Source organism: Miniopterus natalensis, chromosome 13 (assembly GCF_054644295.1).
Source record: "Miniopterus natalensis isolate mMinNat1 chromosome 13, mMinNat1.hap1, whole genome shotgun sequence".
NCBI classification, from domain to species: domain Eukaryota; kingdom Metazoa; phylum Chordata; class Mammalia; order Chiroptera; family Miniopteridae; genus Miniopterus; species Miniopterus natalensis.
The window spans coordinates 17,393,650-17,416,750 of record NC_142093.1 but is presented as its reverse complement, the minus strand read 5'-3'; the positions used below and the strand labels follow the sequence as shown (position 1 = coordinate 17,416,750).

Sequence of the window (23,101 nt, the reverse complement as noted above, 5' to 3'; positions counted from 1 at the left end):
GCACGCGGCGTTCCTTTGTCCTCGGGCACCTAGGCGCTGGCACCCCGGGGTCCCTTTTTGAACCGAGCTTTCCGCCACCTCTCTTTGTGCGGAGGGAGCTGAACGCACCTTCTCCGAGGGAAGCCACCTCCCTGGAGGTGGCGCTGGGGAGGTGACACCGGGCGCCCATTGTCCTCCGTGCGCCCGCAGGCTCCGCGCCCGTGACCCCCCGCGCGGCCGCCCGCCGAGGGGCTGCGCAGGTAGCGCGGGGCGTGGGTGCGCCCGGCCGCCCGCGCCCTCCGCCCCGCGCGCCCGCCCCGCCCCCGAGCGGCGGCCCCGCCCCGCCCGCCCGCGCGCCGCAGGTTCAGTCCGCGAGGCCGGCGGCTCCCGCGCAGTCCCGTCGCACCTTCGCTCCCGGCCGGGGCTGCGGCTGCGGCGGCCGAGCGGCGGGCTCCGAGCGGCGGGCGAGCCTGGGGACCAGCGGCCGAGCGGCCCTTCGCGCCGCCGGGGAGCGACGGCGCGGCGAGGGCCCGCCGCTGGGTGTGCGAGCGGCCGGCGGGACCGTGCGCGCCGGGAGGCGTCGGTGGAAGCGCCGGGTCGGAGCCGCGGTCCTCGGGTCTGCCGGTGAGTTGCTGCCCGCCCGCGGCCCCTTCCCCTCTGCCTGCCTGCGAGCCGGTCTGACCCGCGGCGGCCTTGGCCGCTTGCGGCGCGCGTGGGGTGCGAGGCGTGGAAATCCATAGGGAGCGAAGACGCCAGGGCATTACCTTCCAGCTGGTGGCCGAAGGACAAAAGGGGACGTAAAGTACACCGCGAGGGGTCCGGGCGCCGCAGCCGGGCGCTGCCAGCCGCCGTTTGTGCCCACGGCTTCCCAGGGCGGGGCCGCGCGTTGACTGCCCCCTGGAGCTGCCCGCGGCCGCTCTGGGCGCGCACCGCGTTTTTCCATCGCGGACAAGCCGCGCGCGGCCCCCGCCCCCTTCCCACCGCGGCCGGGCGCACACGCTGCGCCGCGCGGGTCCTCGGGGTGCCCGCTGGGCGCCTCCCCTCACTTTTACGGGGGGGGGCATTGTGAGCAGAGCTCCAACCTGCAGGTCTGGCAGTTGGGGGGTTTTCCTGCCTTTCCCCCCCCTCCCGCCGGTGGGTTTTGAACAGCTGAACCGTTTTCAAGATGTTTTCTCTTCTTGAAACTAAGTGTCTTGACACAGACATGTGAGGCCGAGTGGATCTGGTCGGTCAGTTTTTCGTTATGAATTTTTATACTCCATCCCCCTCTCGACTTTCGAAGGCATGTGTTTCATCTTATAAATAGAAAGTAGCATATTTTTTGGCAGGACCTCCTTTATACTGTGCAGTCTAGGAGAGGTCAGCTTAAAAATAAATATGCACTTGAATGTTGCCTTACCGAGAGCCAGGCCGCGGCTGGGGCGGCTCGTGGACAGCGGCATCAAAGCGGAGCGCAGCTGTGTTGAAAGGAGTGAAAGCCCCAGAGTGCGGCCCAGGCTGACAGTCAAGTAATTACATTTTGTTTAAAAAAAAGAATAGAAAAAAGTGAGTGAATTGAAATGAGGGCGGGAATAGGAATGTCAGGAGGGTATTGCGGTGGGAATTGTTCCAGGCCTGGTGTGTTTAGGGGAGTCTTCCTGGTGCTTGCTGAGGGTGTGGGGCGTGCTAGGGAGGGTGGGGCTGGGTAGGGGGAGGGAACTGATGAATGTGTTAGGGAGACAAAGATTTCCTCCCAACCCCCCAGCTCTTAGGGCTCACAGTATCCTAGAGTTTTGGGGGGATGTTGCCTTTAAAAGAGAGCAAAAACTAGGTGAGCAGATGATTGTCCCAATTCGAATAGCAAAGCCGGTTTGGGAGAGTTCCCGGAACAACATTCTGATGATGCCTCTAGGGTATCCCTAAGGCAATTTAAAAGACTCCTCTAATGTTCTAACTTTGAAAAGATCTTCCATCCAACAACTAGAAAATGCAGCTTCTTTTCTGGACAGTTCCAGAGGGTCTTCTCTTCGACACCACCTGTAATTTGTATGAGCCCTTACGGGCATTAACACTAAGCTACACAGCCCTGGCCCATGTGGCTAAGTTGGGTGGAGGGTCATCCCAGGCACCAGAAAGTCACTGGTTCAATTCCTGGTCAGAGCACTTCCCCAGGTTGCGGGTTTGATCCCTGGTCAGGGTGGGTATAAGGGGCAACCGATTGATGTTTCTCTCTCACATTGATGTTTCCCTCTCTCTCTCCCTCTCCTTTCCTCTCTCTCTCCAAAAATTCAATAAAAACATTTTTTAAGAAGTATTAAAGCTAAGGGAAAATTTAAAAAAAGACTAAGCTACACAGGTATGTGTGTGACACAAATCCTTTTCAGAACAGACTTAAATACTGAGACATAAGTTGGGGCAGTTGTGAAATGTTTGACTTGGTCACATGTGAAATTAGTGGTAAAGACTGTTACAGTCAAGGAAGGCTTGAAAGTTGTTGATTAAGTCTCCCAAAGAGTAGATTTCCCAATAGTCCTTACTCATTGAACGAAACACTCAGTACCAGCCTCTGGGCTCCACGGGTAAGAACTTTGGAAGCGATTCTGGATCCATGGTAGTTTCAGCTTCCAGTGGGTATCATCTGCAAGAGATTTATATTATGAATTCCATGATTGGAACATGGTGCTGTGTCTGTGGCAGCAGCTACAGACGTGAAATAAGATGAGCTCCCCCTTCCCTTAAAATCTGAGCACTGAAATTCTGTTTTGTATCTCAACAGAACATGTAAGCAGCTAGAATAATGAATATTGCACATTTTTTGCATTTTTTTGCACATTTTTGTAAATTTAAATGTAGTAAATACAAAGCCATAAAATTTATTGCAGAAGTGCTCACATGAGCTAGTTTGTTCTGTCTGCTCTACAGCTTTTCCTTTAATGTGGTGTTTTATGTCCAACATGTTCACAAAAGCTTCACTTTTTCACTTATAAGAATCCATGGTATTCAGTAGCATTGGGAAGAAAATGGTTTTAACCTATGTCACCCAAAGATTTTTACCAGGCCAAAAAAATTTTTTAAGCTCCTTGGCTAGTAGCTGTAACATTCATCCAGTAGGTGGACTGCTATTCATAACCTGAAAAACCTCCAGCAGGTGTCCTGGACTGTTCTATTTTAATTATTAAAATTGTTGCTTTCAGACTGATTTCACTTAGGCCTTGCCTAATTTCTTTCCAACCGGAATCCTGTGAACCTATTTATTCATTGGCTGAATCAGAACTTAAATCTATTTTTAAATGCAGTGTGTTTGCCAGAGAACAAGTAGTGTCATTTGAAACTACTGGATTCAGCCACCCACAAAATCTCCTTTACCAAGTACTGACACCCAAGAATTCTAATAAATCACACTGTGCATGACTGTGGACATTAAAGGTCCTTCCTATATGGCGCCTGTCCTAAGTGCTAAGCACTCTTATCCCTTTATCTTGATTAACTCATTTATTTCTAACAACGCTCTGTAGGAAGAACTCTTAATATTTGCATTTTACAGATGTGGAAACTGAGGACAGACCTGTCATATAACTTGCCCAAAAGTACAGGGTAAGGAATATTCCTCAACACATATACAGGATGGGGCGAAAGTATGTTTGCAGTTGTTCAGATGGAAAATGATACAATAATTAATAAATAATAATACAGGAATAAACTGTTTTGCATACTCACAACTGTAAACCTACTTTGCCCCACCCTGTATGCAATTTAACAGCCCAATAGGTGCATATATGAGTGGCTAATCCCGCATGAAAGTCAGCACCTCTTTGGGGTAAGATGGGAAAACCTTCTGAGGTTAAGCAACCTCTCTGCATCAGGCTGCCTGGACTCCTAGCGCTGGGGCTTAATACCTGTGTGACCTTGGGCCTGTGTACCTCAGTTCAGCACTTCTAAAATGGAGATGATAGTATTATCCTGAGGATTGAATGAGTTAAAATATAATGTAGTCAGAACAGTACTTGGCCCAGAGTGGGCACAGTAAAACGTGGACTCTTTCATTGATGCTTTTGTTGTCCTAGGTGCTTAATACTGGTTCCATTGTTAATATTCATTACTACACTTTGAGGTAGATAGTATAGTTCTTATTTTCCAGACTACAACACGGGCTCAGAAAGGTTGCGTAACTTGGCCAAGGTCACACAGCTAAGTAAGTAGCAGATTCAGGTTTGAATTCAGGTCTGTTTGAGCTTGTACAAAATACCACACCTGGCGGAGAGGCAAGAAAGCTATTACATCTCACTCATGTTAAGGTTTTTAGCCTCTGGCAGAGAACTTTTTCATAGTACTCTGTATCTCACAATACCAGGCCCAAAGGGAGATAACAGTAATTGCCAACCTTCCGGGGGACCATTAGAATGATTTTATTATTGAAGCTAGTTCAGTCCATTGGGTGTAGCCACGGTCTTCTGCAGGATCCAGCAAACTGCTAGAGTTAATATGAGCAGTTTCATTTGTACCAGGAGGATTACTAGGTGGAAATGTAGGTCTCTGGAACATGCAAGAAAACCCCACCACAGCCAAGAAAGGGATTTCAGGGGCCAGGGCTGAAGTGGAGCTTAGTACAGACTGTATCCTTGCTTCAAAGTTCTAGAAAGTCAGGGGTGGCAGCGTTCAGTAAGCAGTCTGGATGGCCACCTCCTTAAGCCTAGTGACCACATCCACATGTAATGGCCCTTCAGTCCCTTACACTCTGGTGATGTTTTATATGTTTCATAATGATGTTGCTTCAGAAGAGCTAAAGCAAGAGGCAGAAGCCCCAAGTAAGCTGGGCAGAAAGGCTCTGTCCTTGGCAGAAGTCAGGCCTCATTGCAGTTCTGCACTTACCCCAGGCCCTGCCAGATAAGCTTCTGGTGTGAGAGAGATAGAGTAAGGAAGCCTTTGAAACTAGAGGGAGGCTCTGGATGACCCGCAGGGGACCTGCCTGGCCTCCACTGCCTTTGATACTGTGGGTTTGTGATTAGCTGTGGGAAGCTGCTCAGGAGACTGTGTTCAGACTGAAGCTGGGGTTCTGGAAAGGATGGCTTGAAATAACCCCATGTGCCTCAAAGACGAGGGCAATAGGCTCAGTGCTGTCCACCCTCCATTCACACATCTCCCTCCCTTCTGCTTTCAAAGGCTACAAAATGAAACAGCACCCCACAAACCAGAATAAATAAGTAGTCAAATAGTTCAGTAGGAATCATGTGCGTTTCTTTCCTTAAAAAAAAAAAAAAAAAGCCTTCCTGGCCTTGATATATGTCTTCAATGCCAAGTTGTACCAGTCTCATGATGATGGGCAGTACCTCTGGTAGAAAAGCAGTTTTTAAAAGTAAACCATACAATTTATACAAAGCATAATTTCTGAGTAGCCAAACAAACTGATGAATTTGAAAGCTGATAAATTCCAAATTGATATTTGCTTAACCCTTATTGATTTCCCAAGTCATGAATTAATAGCAGAATCCTGACATTGCAAATTTAAAAACACCCGGATTTTCAGTGATTTGAGTTTTGCTTGCATGTTTGAGAAAGTCGCCTTCTAGCCTTTGGTTCTGTGTTAGATAACACACCTGCAGTTACCTAATGCACCACCACCTAATGTGTGCCTGAAACATCAGGAAGGGAGTCTTTGGGAAACCAGTTTGGTGAAGGCCCCTTTCTGCAGGACTTTTCCAAGCATTTAGTATGTCACTGTTACAGTGAGCCACCGGGAGAGAGTATCCAGAGTCTCTGAAGTCATTTTGCCCACAGAGCAGCTGGCAGGACTAGTCTGACAGGAGACACTCCGGGAACCCTCAGCCAGAGGCAGAAGCCACACTGCAGTCCGCCCTACCGAGCAGAAGGCACCCAAGGACATGTTAGCGAACCGCCAGGTGTGCAGGAGCAGAGTGACAAGAATACGTCAGAAGATGCCAGCAAGCACCCGTCATTCTGCTCTTGGATACAGTTAATGCAGAATTAAATGACAGTCACAGAGGGACTGGCCTTAGGTCTGACCCAAGCTGTAACTGACCTCTCGGGGTCACTGGCTCATTTCTGCGATGAGGCATTTGACCCGAGATGATTCCAGATAATCTCTAGCTTTAGAATTTAGTGAGCCAGGATCAGTGGCACGTCTGAGCATAGCAATCTTACCAATAATAATGTAAAACACTGGGTTGAAAAAACAGACCAGTGTCGATCTCTGGCAGAGCAGTCTGAGCCAGCATGGAAGGCAGGGACTTCAAAGTCAGGCCTCTGTTTAGTCAGCTTACACATTTGGGAATCCATCATGTTCTGGTGACAACTTGAAGGTCCTATTTGTAGACACATCATGCCAGTGATAGATCACTGTGTGTTTAGTTGGAAAAGATCTGCTCAAATCCATTATAATCACTTAAGCTACACTCATTTTTTTAAACAAAGGCGTTTTTGGTGAAATGTGGCTTTGCCATTGTGGGACATATTTGCTTTCTTTCCCTCTTTATTTATTTATTTTTTATAACTTTTTCTGCCAAGGGTCAGTTCAGACATACAAGAGTGATTTTAACACAGCAGGAGCTGAGGCTCTAAGACCTTAACCTGCCAGCTCTGTCACCAGGCAAATCCCTGCCCTTCTCTGGGTAGGCTCTGTGCCCTCCTCAGTGAAGAAATGGGGGGAGAAGGGGGATTAGGGAGGCAGAGAAAGGGGATGGGCTTTCTCCTGGCTCTAAACTGCTTTAATTTCATTACTGTTTGCCTTATATCCAAGGCATTTCTGTAGTGTCTTATACCTTCTCCTATTCTAACACTTACTGCATTTAAATTATTGTTTATTGACACTTGTGGCTGCCTAGTTAGACTACTGGCTCCTTGAGAGGAGGTACTAAACCTAGTTAATCTCGGCATTCATCTGTTTTACAGTCGGATTTCATGCGAAAGCGGACAATCCAGTCCTAGCCATATTACCTGAGCCTGCCTATGGCAACGTCTTCGCTTAGTGCTGTGGTGCCAGAAGTCGTCATCACTTATGTAGCTTACTTAAGTCCTGTCATAGGAAAATTATTCCTTCCCGTGCTACAAAACATTCGGACTCAGGGGAAGTTTGACGCTCCCGATAGTGATCATGCAAGGTTTCCTGAAAATCTGGCCACCGCCAGAACTTCCTCAGCCTTTGCTGGGCAGTTGCAGCCTCCACAGCAGATTGCTCGTGCCCAGGTCTGACTGTGGCATCTTGGTGCCACGCGTCCACTTAGAGCGCGGCCCGGGCAGCCCAGATGCTGAGGAGAATAAGGGTCATTGGTTTCCTAGTGCTGGCCTGGAATCCTCGGCCATGCCTGTGACAGCCGCTTATTGGTGTTCTTTTTGATCATTTGTCTACACTGGATGTAAGCTCTGTAAAGCGCATCATAGCTGTCGCCTCAATTCCTCGAATACTGTCTGGCACTTAGCAGGCCCTCAGTAGATGCAGAATGTGAGCGACTAGCCAGGGGCCAGGTGAAAGCATGCGGAAGGCCGTCTCCAAAGCCTGCCTGGCACCGAGTGAGTCAGTTCAGGCCCCATGCCCCGTGGGGGGCGTGCCTTAGTACACAACTGGAGACTCTTTTCTTGCTCTCAGGTGACTTGAGTGAAGTGTTTTCCAAAATAATGTTGATGTTTGGCCTTATTTAAGTTTAGTGTAAGTTAATGCTCATGGGTGGATTTTGTTCTGTCTTCCTCGAAAAGAAACCCTTAAGCTGTGGGGCCCCCTGGGTGGAGTTCCACGGGCAAATATCTCAGGGGTGGCATGTAGAATAAAACAGTGACTTCTTTCCATTTTTTTTCCTCCAAATGGGAAATTATGCTTGGAACCAGAACATTTAGGGGATTTTCACACTATATTTAAAACCATCGTAGGTGTTCAGATCCCAAGGTCTAAAAGAAATAAGGTTGGAAGAAATACCCACTGTAAGCTTTCAGCCTGTCTTGTTCCTTATGCAGCTCTAGTTTTCTAGAGTAATTAATAATAATTGCTCTTCTCCTGATGGTAAGCTCAGTGCCCAGCAGGACTTTATGGGCGGCATCTACTCCTAAGAAGACACTCACCATTACTGTCTCTACAGATGAGGAAACTGAGGCTCCCGGAGAGTCACTGGCATTGCCCTGTGCCCTTAATTTAATACCAGGAAGGAGGGGCAAAGATGATGAAAAAAGCTGGCAAACGGTATTTTGATTCTAAGGATAGTCTTAACTTTATTAAAAAGTACCAGATTTTTTTCTTTAAATTCCCTGGAAGCTGATGTTTCTACAAACATGTGCAGTCATAGAACCCTAACGTTTCATGATGGACAAGGCCTTACCTCAGCCCCACTCTCTCATTCTGTCATGATGAAACAGAGACCCTAAGAGTCTGAGTCACACACACACAGAGAAAGCATTTTTCCTTCTTGGCCCAGTTCTCTTTCAAATTATTATTACTATTTTTTAGCCAGGGAAAAGGAAAGAAATGTTAACCCTAATATAGTAACAGATACTAGCAGAATTTCTTTGGTTACAGAGGAGGGAGGAGACAGGTAGAGAGGTTGACATTACTTTTCTAAGTCTCCCTGCCTTTCACTAGTGTCCTAGAGGTGCCTTCCTTGATCCTTTAGGGTTCCAGGGAGCACAGTGTGAGTAACCACTGTCCTAAAATACTTTGTAATATTAAGTTTAAATAAATCTTAAGCACAAGTCTATGATTATATCACCTCCCTGTGTGTACATGTTGCTTACATGCACATACCAGGGGATGCTACCTTAAATTAGGAACATGGACTAGAGGATATTTATTACCCTAACTCTTCTAGTGAGGGATGCTTGCTTGCCTTCTCTCCCTCCTTCACCTCCCCATAGAATCCCTACACCAATCTCGGCCTCAGTGGGAAAGCTTCCTGCAGTGGGCCTCTCCCATCCTTCAAGCTGATTAACTCTGAGTTGCTTTAGACTTCTTTCTCAGATCTAGCCCCGCCTGGCCTCCCCATGAACCTTAACCATATGCCCTTAAAATGTTCTTTATCTGACCAATAATGGTTGACTGTATCTTTCCCAACTCAAAGACGTCCCATTTGTTCTCAAGGCTGGAAGAATTTCACCTGGAGATAAAGGATATGTATATGTGTATAGAACTATGTTAGCCCTGAGTCCTGTTGACCCAAGGAATTATCCTCTGATCAAGTTGGAGGGTGGGAATTCCTTTCCTTTGTGGAGACTGTTCACAGGGCAGACAGGCCATTTTAGCCTCATGTACAAGCATTGCATTGATAGGCAGCATTTCAGGAGAAAATGGAAGTGGTTATTTTGGCAGTTAGTATGGTTCCCCTTCTTTGTATTGTATTTCAGTAGACGTTCTGGTTGTTCATTTGGGATAAAGATAATGCTTTGTGCTTGCGTAGTGCTTTATTGGTATGAAGACTTTCACTCTCAGCTCTTGCAATCACCTGTGAGAGGCAGGTTTGGGGTAATTATCTCCATTTACACAGGAGGTGACTGGCACCCCTACAAGTCTGGCATTCCACAAGGGTCCTAGAGGGCTGGTCAGTGTTTTGGCCCAGTCCTTTCCTCCCTAGGGAGTGAGAGTTCTACTGCAGCTTTGCTTCCCCATGCAGTCATTCATTGGATAGGTGTTTTTCTTTCAGTACCTGATCTGTGTTAATCAGGCATCGATATTCAGAACACCCTTTTCCGTAGAATGGCCATTAGAGTTTCTTGAGTTTCCCTTGTACGTCTTGTGCCAAATAATTCAAATTCTCCCCTTAACTCATTTCCTTTTGAAAGGAAAGGTCAAGAGAGCAAGCTTATTGTTTCTCCAGGGCCTCATTTTTTAAGAGGGACTTACATATAACTAGTGAGTCTACATTCAGGGGGGAATGTATTGTGAAATTTTTCTTGAGGCTTGCCTGTCTCTCTGAGACTCTGTTTGCACATTCAGTCATGGATAGAAGTTACTTCCCTTTCAAATCAAATATTCTTTGCCTTAATACAAAAGATCTGTAAGAGCCTGTAGAATTACTGTGGCTTGCATTGATGGGCTGTTAAATTCTTGCCCTGCATGGATAGAGAAAAAGAGTCAAGTATCTTACAGATGGAAAAATTGGAGCAAGCCTTTGCCACAAGAAAAGAGGCTACAACTCCTTGTTAAATGACTTTCTTTAGTTCGTTTCTGCCTGTGGGAGTCATAGAAAGACTCCGTCTTGCATTTCCAGGGGGGCAGGCGGGGTTGAAGAGGAAGGAAGTCAAGGCAGTCTCCTTCAAACTTTCTCACTTGTTGATTCATTCAACAAACATTTATTCAGTACCAACTGTGAGTTAAGTATCATGTCTCTCCCCTGATGAAGGCAGTCTAGTGGGGGAGACAAGAAGTGATTGCAGTATAGTGTGATAGTTGGTAGGTTTGAGGTGTAAACAAGTTTAAGAGGCTTTGGGTGAACTGGCAGGAGATAGATAGAGCCTCAGGGGTGGCCAGGGGTGGGTGGGACCAGATTGCTAAAGTGGGCCTCATCAGCTATCTTATCTCGCAGCTGCAAGGGTGGGCCTGCCCTTGAAAAGTGACGGGGTTTCTAGAGCAATGTAGATGGCCCACTCTGATCCGGAGTGGAAGGAGATGGGGTTGGAGGCCAGGAGCTAGGTGGGGCGGCAAATGCCCTCGGGCAGGAGAGGGACCCGAGGGCCAGAAAGAAGGCGGAGGCGGCACAGTGAAGAGGATCATAACCAGGGGACTTGACTCGGAAAGTAAGGCAGGGCAAGGAGGTGGTGGTGACAGCCAGTGTTGGCTTTGGATGGCTTCTGCCATTTACCAGGAGGGGGGTACAGGGGGTGTATGCTGGGGCCCACCTACTGTAATTTGCAGACCTTTGTCCTAAGGGATGGGCAGAGGGAAAACTAAAAGGGTTTATTCAATAAAATTTGAGGGCCTCTTGTGTTCACAGGCCAAGAGGAGGCTCTTTAAGGGATTTTTTCCAACTGGTCTTATGTTTAGCTCCTTTGCTTGCTTACTCTTACTGAGCTCACCACCTACCTGGAGAGATCACATATACAATCATAAAATCAAGAACAGGGAAATAACAGAATAATATAATCTCTACAGGAGCCCTGAGAAAACCTGCAGGCAAGGCAGGACGTAGCCTGGGTCTCATGAGGTGAGTTAGAGAAATCCTTCAGGAAGGAAGTGACTGAAGCAGTCTTGGAGGATGTTATGAACAGTGGTCAATGGTAAGAAGGCAGGAGGACAGTCCATGGAAGGAACACAGGGCTCTGAATTTCCGAAAGGTAGGAGGGAAGTGAAGTGGCGAGGAAAGGGAGCTATTGTCCCCTGTGAAAGTCCTGTGGTTGTACACAGCCCAATGCACCTGCTTCCTCTGGGCAAAGAATTAACGCCACTAATGCTCTTTCCTAAGAACAGGATGTTTGCTTTTCTCCTTGAGACTCAGGGGGCTTTGTTACTTCAAAATTTTAATCTTTTGGCTTTTCTTTTCCATAAAGTCAAATTCCTTTTGAGATTCTTTTTGACAAGAGCAAAAATACTGAAACGATGGAGTGAGTGAGAGTTGGAGGAGCTGGCGTCTGGGACCATTTTACTCATTTTTGGTTCCCAACAAGGCCAACTTAGCACCTCTGCCTCTCATAACTGTTGAGATCATAGTTTGTTATTTCCTCTTCGTGCGGTCAGGCTTCTAGACAGACAGTCTGGAGTGGCCATTCTGTCCTCAACCCACTCCCCGGCGGTCCTCATGTATCCAGGGCCCAGCCGTTAGAGCACAGACGGGGCAGCCATGGCTGAAATTCTGCCTCCGCCATGTACGGGCTGGTTGACCTAAGACTAAGACGCAATCCAAGGCCGGCCCCTAAGGGTGTGTTCTAACACTTGCTGCCGGGCCCACATCAAGTACTGAAACATTAGCCATTGCTGCTCACAAGTGTACATTCCTCAGAGGACCAGGCATGTCCAATGTGCCGCCTACGGTGGACTTGGACTGGGAGTGGGCCCCTGGGGCAAACCACCTCCCCTCTCGTGATGGAAGGTCCAGGAGGGGCTGTGGATTCAAACACTCCTGAACCGGAAGTTCCCTGTGTGCCATTTGTTGAGGGAGGCCAGCAGGTGCCTAAGACCTGGTTCATGCGCATACAGGAGCTCCCAGCCTAGTCTGGAGGGACATTCAGTCACTCACTGGACAAATGTGTATGTACAAACAATCCCGGGGAGCCTGCGTGGAGGTGGGTTGAGAGTATGCCCAATGCTGTGTGATGCGGAGAAGCCGTGTTCCAGCCCATCAGACGATCACGGATGATGGCCGAGGGCCTAGCAGGGTGGGAGAGTAGCGTGGAAACCCCAGATCTGCCTCTTCACCCAACTAGTGGGACAGCTGCCAGTGAGCCTCAATCTGAGGATGTGCTATAAAAGCAGAGGACAAGGCACTTCACTTTCTATGTGGGATGGGCCGAGTGACCATGGCCTGAATTTCTGGACACCTGTCAAACCTGCTGTTTTGGATCACTTGGTGTTACTGTCGCTAGAGCTGGAGTTTTCAGAGAAGAATTGCTGACTTAAATATGAGGGTTTTTTGGTGAGCAGTTAAGCAGCTTCACAAGTTCCTTTCTTTTGAGCAGTTTAGAAGGAATATCCTGGCTGAATATTGCTAAAAATTTCAGGTTTTCTTCCTGTATTGATCTAGTCCTTGGAGCTTCACAAATCAAGTGGAATCCATTCTTTTTGGAAGCTGGGAACAGTTCACAGTCATGGCCTTATTTCATTCATATCCACCAAACTCGGGTCCCTGCCTTGGTCCTTCAGACTGAGTCCCGTGTAAAACTACTCATGATGAGTGACCAGGCATGTTGAGAGGACCTGTCCTCCTGCCTTGTGACAACTGCCAGGGATCAATGTCCACATGGGGTCCTTCCCCAATCACGCATTTTAATAGAGAGAAAGGGCCTAATGGCCTCTCTTCAAAAGTACAGACTTGATATTTTGTGAGGTTGGATGTTCTATCTTCCAGTTTTGTTTTTAAAAAGTCTTTCAAATAGTACAGTCAGATCCCATAAATGTGGAGATTGTACGCAAATTAGCAGTGAGTCTCCCATATGGTATTTGTGAGTTTCTATATAATCAAGGTTGTGAAAGAAAAGTAAATAAAGCTGTAGCTGAGTCATAAATGAGAAGCCCATTTATGAATAATTGAGGTGAGACATGTCATGGACTTGCTGAGTGGGTCTATGAAGTATCGTCTGCCCAGTCGGGCTGCAAGTTCATGTGCATGATGGCCGGCAGCTGGGACCTGGGCTAATGGAGTTTTACAGTCTTAGGGCACGTAGCTCTGTCTTCGGTTTAGATGATATGAGGAAGAATCTAAAAATAGAAAAGGCATCTTCTTATCTTCTCATGGGTGGAGTAACAGACTGAAACTATGAAAAGCATCTTCAGGATGCTGTTCACTGGGTGTTCTCTAGTGACATTTATTTCTGTCTTAGCTTTTCATTGAAGTTCCAAGATGAATTTCTAATACTATGATTTTTTTCCCCTTGAAGAGTGTGACTCGGATTTTATTGTTTCTGATACCGAAGGGTGGCTGGTCATCCCTATATCAGTAAAAACACAGCTATCTTTGAATGGAAAGTCCTCCAGGGAAAGTCTGAGCATTTTTATAGGCACATGTGACATAAGGAGGTAAGCAGTGACAGTGTTCCCTCACAGGAGGCTTACAGTGAACGGGTGTGTAAATACACGTGCAGTGCACCCTCGGGTGAGCTCACAGTCACGGCTGCTGCCCCTGTGAGACCCTCGTCCTTACTCAGGTCCCCTCCCCGTGGCAAACCATTCCATCTTTCCAGAAACCTACCCCTCCGTTGGAGGAGCCAAAATCTCTTTCCCTGTAGCTTCTGCTTGGAGCCCTAAGGCCTTTTCCATTGCACTGAAATGAATCCTTTAGATCCCTGAAGCTTGGTGGCCCCCCATATTTGGGTTTTCTTGAGGCTGCTACACTCCTTCAGCTGCTGCTCATGTGTCACAGCCTAGTCCCTTTGTCTTCTGCTGGGACCCCTCAGGACATATAGGAACATGTCCCAGGTAGTCTTTATCCCTTCTAAGGTGGGAGCCCAGGGGTCAAATGCAGTTTTCTGAGACTTATCACAATGGAACTGTCTTCCTGTCAGCAGAGAGAAATACACCAGCGATGCTTTGGGTGGGGAGGTGCTGGAGGGTTCTTGCCGCCGCCTCACCCTTGGCTGGGATGTTGGAGGAGTAACTGAGTTTTTCGCTGGGCCCAGATGGAGCAGTGGTGCTGCGTCCGGGTGCTAGGAAGAAGGGCGCACTGTACAGCGCTGGGACAGGGAAAAGGGATCAGAAGCTGGGATGTCCTTGAAGGACGTGACAACTGAGCAAGAAGGGGAAGTCCGTTGCAGGCTCACTTCCTACGAGTAGAAGGCAAAGGCCTTTGGGTCCCTCAGGATGCCTGTTCCCCCTCCCTCCACCTGCCTGTTCTTACCCACGTGTGTTTTAAATGAACGTTGCAACCTATTTTGCAGGAGGCAAGGACTTTTCCATTCTCTCTCTCCACTAAGAATTGATCTAAAAACAAATAGCAGACAAACCAAACATTCCTTTCTTAAAATACAGTAAATGGAATTTTTAAGAAACCCTCAGTCTCTTTGTTCCTTTTTAGGGCCCTGTAATTGCCAATACAGTCAACTCTGAGTAACTGAGGAACTGATTTTTTGGTATGTGACTTGGTCGTATCCCCTTGTTTTCCCCGCTGCCTCCTGGCCACTCCCTGTTCTGGTCTCTCCAGCGACACAGTTTACAAGAAGGATGACAAGGAAACAAAGAGGGCCACTTCGGTTTTCCCTTCGCTGAATTATTATTGCCGTGGTGATTCCTCTAGTGGACATTGTCGCTTGTGCTTATACCAGTCACCAGTAAGGAACTGGAATTGGCTAGCGGAGTGCAGGGATGACCGCTGGGCACTGTCCCTTAGCTTCCTCTCCAGCCTGTCGGGCCTGGAACCCTGGGACTGTGCGCAGGCGCCTGTAAGCGGGAGCCAGTGCGTTTGCAGCTGGACCCCCTCGCCGCGCACCTGCCCGACGTGCTCTGTGACCTTCCCAGGAGGTGGCCAGCAGCTGCCTGGGGAGTGGAACCCTGTTGTGGGTGAATCTCTTCTCTCCAGTGCCCAGGAACCTGGGACCTTTGTTTTGAGAGGAATCTGGTTTCCCAGATGAATATTGTCTTGAGTGTCATCGAAGTGGGGACAGAGGAATAAGCAGTGATCCAAGAAAGGGGTTAGCGATTATGGAGAGTTCACATTTCAAGGTCAAAGGGAGGGTTTTTGAGAAAGGGCTACACATTGGAAGATTTTTTTTCTCTCTCTCTCTCTCTTCCTCTCTTTCCTTCTTCCCTTCCTTGCTTCCTTCCTTTTTGTTTTGTTTTTGTTGTTGTTGTTTTTATTTGAGGAAGGTAATGGGGGTAGAGGAATCCTGGCATGAAAAAAAGCTGGAGAACAGGAGAGGCCCGAGTGGGCAGGCCGCGCCCTGGGGATGGGCCAGGAGCTGGTGGTTACTGATGGGGTAGAGTCCTGACTGAAACACGAGGGCTAGAGATTCTCGTTTGGCCTCGAGACACCCACGAGGGCTCGCTCACCAGTTTTGCTCCAGCAGTTCACTGCCGCCTGGAAGCCCTTAGAATTTAGCTCTTCCTTTCCTTTTCTCCCCCCACCAGCCCATGACAGGACGTCCTGCGCCCTTGGGGGCAAAGAGCAAAGATTTGGAGTGTCCTTCTGACTCAGGCTGTTCCACTCTGGTTCATCCCTCGCTCCGTCTACTGCCACGATGATCACCAGCCAGCAACCTGGAGCCCAAGTCTCCTTTTCTGAAATGGCAAGGAGCGACAGGATTTGGGGTGTAGCATTTAGGCCCATCCCGCCATAATATGTTTCTCCCTGTCACTGGCCGCCTCCCAAGCAAGGAGCTGTGTGCGAGCCCCAGGGTCTCGGGCTGCTTGTGCTTCCCTCCAGATGGAACATGGACAGCCCGAGGTGGCCGTTCCTCCAGTGCCCGTAACTCAAAGTTCAGTAGGCTTTTCGGGACTGTGTATAAAATTGGCTGTGCAGGAAAGAGCAGTCAGAGCCCTAAGCAACCCGTTTATCTTTTTTTTTTGTAAATAGCTACTTCAAAATTCACTCAAATCCAAAAACATAAAAGGATATACTGCCCAGCCAGAGTGGCTCGGTTGGTTGAGCCCTGTCCTGTGCACCAGAAGGTTGCCGGTTCGATTCCTGGTCAGGCACATACCTGGGTTGCAGATTCGATCCCAGCAGGGGGCACGCAGGAGGCAGCTGATCAATGTTTCACTCTCACATCAATGTTTCTGTCTTTCTCTGTTTCTTCCTCTCTCTAAGCATGTCCTCAGGTGAAGATTTTTTTAAAAATGATATGCAGTGACAAGTTTCTCTCTCACTTCATCTCCTTCCATCTCCTTCCCGCTCCTGTGGGCAGTCACGTAGCTGTGTGTGCTTCCAGAGGTGTCTCACAGACGTACAGGCCAGTCAAATGTATCGGCACACTTTGCACCTGTCTTTTTCCTTTGAAGATATATATATTGAAGCCCTTTCCATGTCAGCATATAAAGAGCTGCCTCCTCATTTTTTAGATCTCTGTAATGTTCTTTTATGGAGTCACCTTAATTTATGTATCGGTGGACACTTAGGTTCTTTCCAACTCTAGGCTTTTATAAACTGTGCTGGATTGATAACTTTGTACACATATGATTTCCCATATATGTAAGTTGGATAAATTTCCAGAAATGTCTGTAAGTGGAATTCCAGGGCCAAAGGCACGAGATTTACGGTTTTGATAGATACTGCTAAACTGACTTCCAATGAGGTTAGACCTGTCTGAGCTTATGCCTTCATAGTATGCAAGGCCTGTTCCCACCCTTATCAGCCCAGCGCCTTATTGCACACGTCTATCTTAAACAGGCTTTGCAGTGCCTCCCCTTCATAATTTGGGAGCTGACTGAATTCCCAGGGAGTGTGCCTATTAAGTGTCAAGACCTTAAATATTAGAGCCTGGCCACTTCACTTGGCTTAGTGCCTGGTTGCCGTGCAGCCATGGCAGTGACTCAGCGTCCGAGCCTCAGTACATCAGCTGTAAAATGGGGATATTAACAGTAGCAGCCTCGTGGTTTCCTGTGAGTGAGCTAGTACATGGCAAAGATTGGTGCCTGCTACATAAATGTTTACTGTCATATTTCAGTGCTGGTGACTCCCAGGAGACACGCACACATACCGTCTCCAGGACCAGCCCCTTAGTTACCTGTGAAGAAACTGCCCGTTGGGTTTCTGCATTAGCTATGGCGGGGGAGATCATGAAAGAGCAGTCAGCCTGGGAAGGAAGCAGGACATGGATGTCCACTGGCTGCTGAGCGAGGGAGCCCAGAATATTCAGAATGGAGGGGCAAGCATGGTTGGCCCTGAGCTAGAGGAGGAAGATCACAGATAAGATAGAGGGGTAGGGTCAGAGCTCTCAGATATTTCCCCATATTGCATTGAAAACATCAACTCATCTACACTTGTAAAACTGACATTTTTGTCCCAATTCCTTCTTAAAAAAAAAAATCCAATGTATTTGGGAGCTCTTAGCACTGGCACTGAGCAAAAGTTCAATACAAATTACTGTTTCCAAAGTCTAGAAGCCTTTGTCCCTGTTATGCAGTAAATACTATGTAAATATTTGCAGAAAGAAAAATGCCTTTTAAGGTATTTTCTTTCCTCTCCTACTCTTCGGAATGTCATTGCCAGCAGCTTATTGAGCCTACACTCACCAACCCTTTTCTTTTTCCTCTATATTTTGTTACTTCTCTGCCACCTTTGGGTCCATGCCACTGACCTAAAACCCAGCTTCTACCAGGCTGAGTGAGTCTCTGCCCAGGGGCTTGCGAGACCCGTGCCCGTGGCCATAGACATGGCTGTGGCCAGGCAGCGAATGTGAGTGATTATGTGAGAGAGGCAGAGAACTGCACTCTGGCTGCTGCGACTTTATTGCCTTTTATTTTTCTAAATAATGTGGCATGGCCTGCCTCAGTTTCTGGCCTTGCATAACCCTGACACCCCCAGCTGACCACAGGCAGCCCTTGCATGCCCTTGAGTGATGGTGGACACACTATCTTTCCAAGGAAGCTGCCCTCGTAGCCGTGTGTGGGCGGACACTACCTCCAGTGGGCAGCTGTCCCTCAGGGCTGCCCACACCTTCTGCAGGAGGTGCCCATCTGCTCCTGCACGCAGCTGTGGTGCTGGGCCCAGTGGGCAGGAGGGCAACACCAGTCACCCCTGGGCAGCAGGGTCCTGGGCTGTGGTGCACTTACAGGGGAAGGAACTTCTGAAGTTGGAGCAGGAAGACCCAGTATTTAAACTTGTAACTGCTGCCAGACCCAAATTTGAGTTAAAACAGTGAGAGAGAATGTCTTCCTGTGATTCTCTTTGAATAACAGCCTCCATGCATTTCTAACCTGAAGTGGGAAAGCAGACCCCCAAGGCCTGTCCATGTGGCTGCAAAACTGCACTTCGGGGAGGTTGAGCCAGTGCCTTAGTTGGAACTGAAGAGAAATCGAGCCGGTGGCTAGAGGGTTCTGCTGAGCAGCTTCCAGGTTCGCCCACACTGGTTGCAAAGCCAGTTGTGCTGCCTCGGCCTCCTCCGCGCTCCCGCCGCCCAGTGTGGATGGGCCTCTCCAGTTCATCATTCTCTGCCTTCTCAGGCCTAAGTGCAAGCGGCTTCCCCTACAGAGCCAATTGTCACCTTGCCAGTGGGTGCTGGAGCACAGTTCTCGCCACCTGCCATGGGCAAATGAATTTAAAACTTGCTGAAAGGAAAGAAATATGGGGCAGATGTATGCCAGCCTCCAGCTGCTGCAAAGCAAGTGTGGCTGCCTTCAAGCCACCATCTAACCCACCCCTCCGAGTATTTATTTATTTACTTGCTCTGCAGCCAGGGAGAGGTCACAGCAGAGCCATTGCAGGAATCCCCACAGTGAGAGAGGCTGTAGCTTTTCCTTGTTAACTGATGTGACTGAAGGGTGGGTTAGAGGGTTCTTTTCAAGGGTAAAGATTTCTCATTTGTAAAATGAGAGCCCCCAAGCCTTCTTGTAGCTCATCACCTCTAATGTTGTCATGGAGCCTTGGGCAGGGAGGCTGTGTTCGTTTTCAAGCTATCACCAATTTTTAGTAGCTTACAACATTACCCATTTAATGTCTCACAGTTTCCCCCAGTCAGGAATGTGGGCAGGGCTTAGCTCCATGGTCTCCTCAGGCTATGAACCAGGTGTCCGAGCTGTAGTCTCATCTGGAGGCTCGCCTGGGGAAAGATCCACTTTCAGATTCCCTCAAGTTGTTGGCAGAATCCATCTCCAGAGGCCCTCTCTCAGCATGGTTCAAAACCAGTAAAGGGAATCCCCACCTCCAGTCTGCAGAAATGGAGTCTTTTATAAGGTAACCTACTCGAGGTGTGACATCCCATCACTTTTGCCATATTCTGTTGATTAGAAGCAAGTCACAGGTTCCATCCACAAAAGGCCTTAACACCAGGAGGTAGATCATGGGGTTACCCTGTGGTAGGACCTACCACAGGGAGAGGATACGAGCTTATCAGTAAAGGGTTCAGAGGTGTTTCCAAATGAAGACCCACCCTATTCTGTATGATCACACTCTTTGAAAAGCAGACTTGTCCTTCCATCTCAGAACGCCTCCAAATCCTGGCCAACCCAGTTCTTGCTCCACAACTTGATTTCTGGCTCCTGCTCTTTCATTTCTTGGTTCTGTGTTATTGAGAAAAGGTTTGTATGTGTTTTTAATTGTTGTCTTTTTTACTTTGAATCTTAGCGTTTTCTTGTGTGTAAAAATGTGTTTCATTAGGATTTTGTTGGACACCAGCATATAATAGTTGCTGTCACTTAGTGAATGATATCTCCAGCCCCTTTCCTTATTAGGACTATTCAACTTGATAACAAAATATTAGTATTGCTAGTGTGAATGCCAAAGCAAAAGAGAAAATGTATTTTTAAACAAATCCAGTTTGTAATGAGCTGAAGTCACTGGTCATGAAAGGACTAAAATCTTAGACATGTCTAGAAAATTCCACCCATGGCCATGTTTAAAAAGTCCTGATGTCATAGGTTTGGGGTTTTTTTAATCTCTCTCTTTCTCTTCTTTTTTTTTTCTTTCTTTTTCCCCCTGAAATAAGACTAAGCTTAGTGGATCCTCGTTTAGATTTAAGTTTTTATCCTGCTCCATGGAGGGAAACAAAGTGGCTTCAGGTGGGAACTGTCCTGGCCCGATTCCCAGGCTCCTGCGAGAAGGGCAGGCCCGCTAATCGCAGCCTGCGCTGTCTCTTTCAGGCGTGTCCATGCTGCGACAGGGACCCGGGCTGTAACCGGCGCTGCAGAAGGCCCCGCGTGGCTGTAACTGCACCAAGGCCTCTTCGACCTCCTGCTCCTCCCACAGCCGCTGCTGACGCCACCTGAGAAAAATGGTGTGACAGTTCCCATCGGCAGGATTGTCGGCAACACACGACCTCTGGGAAGAAAGTGGCCCTTTCCCCCTTTTGCAAGAGAGACATTCTCGAATTCCAAGATGCCAGCCAAGACCCCAATTTACCTGAAAGCTGCCAACAACAAGAAAGGAAAGAAATTTAAACTGAGGGACATCCTGTCTCCTGACATGATCAGCCCGCCCCTCGGGGACTTCCGCCACACCATCCACATCGGCAAAGAGGGCCAGCACGACGTGTTCGGGGACATTTCCTTTCTCCAAGGGAACTATGAGCTTTTACCTGGCAACCAGGAGAAGGCGCCGCTGGGCCAGCTGCCCGGGCACAGCGAGTTCTTCAGGGCCAACAGCACCTCCGACTCCGTGTTCACCGAGACGCCCTCCCCCGTGCTCAAAAACGCCATCTCCCTCCCCACCATCGGCGGGTCCCAGGCGCTCATGCTGCCCTTACTGTCCCCGGTGACGTTTCCTTCCAAGCAGGAGCCCTTGGGGCCGGCCAGGCTGCCCCGGCTGAACTGCGCGCCCGTCGCGGAGGAAAAGGCCCCGGAGAAAGGCAGCCTGCTGGGGAGCGGGGCGGCCCGCCAGGGGGACGGCTCGTGGGGCTCCAGCGGCTCCGCGTCCGCGTCGCAGTCCAGCCAGGGCCGGGACAGCCACTCCTCCAGCCTCTCCGAACAGTACCCCGACTGGCCGGCCGAGGACCTGTTTGACCACCCGGCCCCGTGCGAGCTGGTCAAGGGAAAGACTAAGTCGGAGGAGTCCCTGTCCGATCTCACGGGCTCCCTGCTGTCCCTGCAGCTCGACCTGGGGCCCTCGTTTCTGGATGAGGTGCTGAATGTCATGGATAAAAACAAGTAACAGTCCAGCAGCGCCTTTGGGATAAAAGGTGTCAGAAAACACCAACAATAAAACAACAACAACAAACCACAGTCAAAAGAAGAGCTTCACGGGCTATATTTGCAGTTATGTGATGGGTTTTCTAAAAGAATGTCCCTACAAAGTATTTTTTTACTTGTTATGCCCTGTTTGCAAAAAACAGTTAAAAACACCCAAAAACATGTCCTGGGAAGAGAGGAAGTGAGTCGGCGAGAACCCGTTTCAGCGGCGTGGCTGATGTTCAGCTCACACGTGTTTGTAGACACACAGGAGCCTGCCTCGGCCAGGAGGGCGCTAGTACGGAGGCCTGCACCGGCCCCGCGAGGACCTTGCCAATACTCTGGCATTTTCTGAGCAAGAGGAAGTCAACATTTATTTAACGCCTAAGCCTTTTTCCGAGACTCTTTTCTATATTACGTTGTTTGGGATCACCATAGCAGATTCTTCAGTGTTAAAATTTTGCTCTGTTTTCACATCTGAACAACTTTATGGGTTTGGGGGATTTTCTTGTAGCTCTTATATATCCCTATATATTATGTTGATACTGCAGAATTTTGACTGTCAGCTACATGTTGGTAAGACACAGGCAAAGTATTACTGTAACTAAGTTATTTTTAAAGTTAAAATATATTTTTATGTGCCTTTGGCTTTTTATTGCAGAGTCTGCCTTTTATAGATACTACATCGAATGCTGTCACTGACTCGTTTCCATTGTAAGCTGTGTATGTGTTTGTTTGGAAAAGTGTATTCATACTTTAGCTTTATTTTCTTTTTCCTTCCCCTGTTAAACCTTTCATAGCAGCCAGCAATGGATTGTCGAGTGTAAAGGCACAGGTTACTCATGACGCTTCTGCAGAGACTGTGGGCTACACCATGTAATGTTCTTTGGAAATATGGGTCTTTAGTACAGTACATACTTGCATTACATAGGTACTTCATACAACGCAATAAAGAGTAAATGTTAAAAATGAACTTGCATGATTATAGTAATAAACAAAAAACAAAGACTAATAATATTTTCTTACTATATAGTTCAGAGCTAGAAAAATTGCTTCTCTAAAGTGTACGTGAGTCTTTAAAATAAGGTAAGAGGTGATTTCCATTAACTCAGTAATTATTATTTCCCAAAAGTTTGAGATCCCCCAAAACAGATCCCCTCAATTTTAGGAAAAACACACATGTGAGATCAGAATTTTTTAAAGTCAACACTGATGCCAACCTCTCAACTCGTTTCTGTGACTCTCCTCCCTTTAACACACTCTACAGCAAACTCCTACAACCCCAGCCAGTCCCATCCCTATAGAACAAGTGTTCTTATAAGACAAGATCAGGAGGCTAAAGAGGGCCGAGATGCCCTGCGGGTGTCAGTTAAGGAACCGGAACAGGAAATGTACAGTGATTCCTGTCCCCTTGTTAACCACCCTTTCCCCCTCAAAGACCAACCCTTGCACACAATAACTTGCATTCGTAGCCCTGAAATGACTTCCTCTCCCCAGTATCTCAGTGATTCTCTCACGGGGTTTGGAGTAGCTGCAGGTGAACCGCAGTCAGGACGACTAAGGAGCAGAGGAAACCTGTTCACTCGGAGCACTGAGTGCCTGCCTTCATTTCCCAGCTCTATTTCTATTCCGTGATTTTCAGTGTCTTTTTCTGTCGGCCACACCCCACTCACAGCTCAGAGTTTCAAGAGAAACTTCCCAGCCACTTCTAAATCTTGTGAATCAGGAGGAGTCTGATGTACCTCATAA

At 48.1% G+C, this 23,101-nt stretch overlaps 1 protein-coding gene across 3 annotated transcripts; it reads left to right on the top strand.

The window, feature by feature from the left end:
- The first annotated feature begins 516 nt into the window (after nucleotides 1-516).
- CDC42EP3 (CDC42 effector protein 3) lies at nucleotides 517-22,325 on the top strand. Of its 3 annotated transcripts, none has more exons than XM_087823479.1 (2): nucleotides 517-603; nucleotides 20,330-22,325. In XM_087823479.1, exon 2 carries the CDS (start codon nucleotides 20,565-20,567, stop codon nucleotides 21,333-21,335), a length of 771 nt encoding a protein of 256 aa, XP_087679605.1. In that variant the 5' UTR covers nucleotides 517-603; nucleotides 20,330-20,564; the 3' UTR covers nucleotides 21,336-22,325. The 3 variants fall into 3 exon arrangements, with proteins under 3 accessions (XP_087679605.1, XP_016074495.1, XP_016074496.1); XM_016219009.2 differs by lacking the exon at nucleotides 517-603 and adding an exon at nucleotides 18,664-19,424; XM_016219010.2 differs by lacking the exon at nucleotides 517-603 and adding an exon at nucleotides 19,531-19,768.
- The last annotated feature ends 776 nt before the right edge of the window (nucleotides 22,326-23,101 follow it).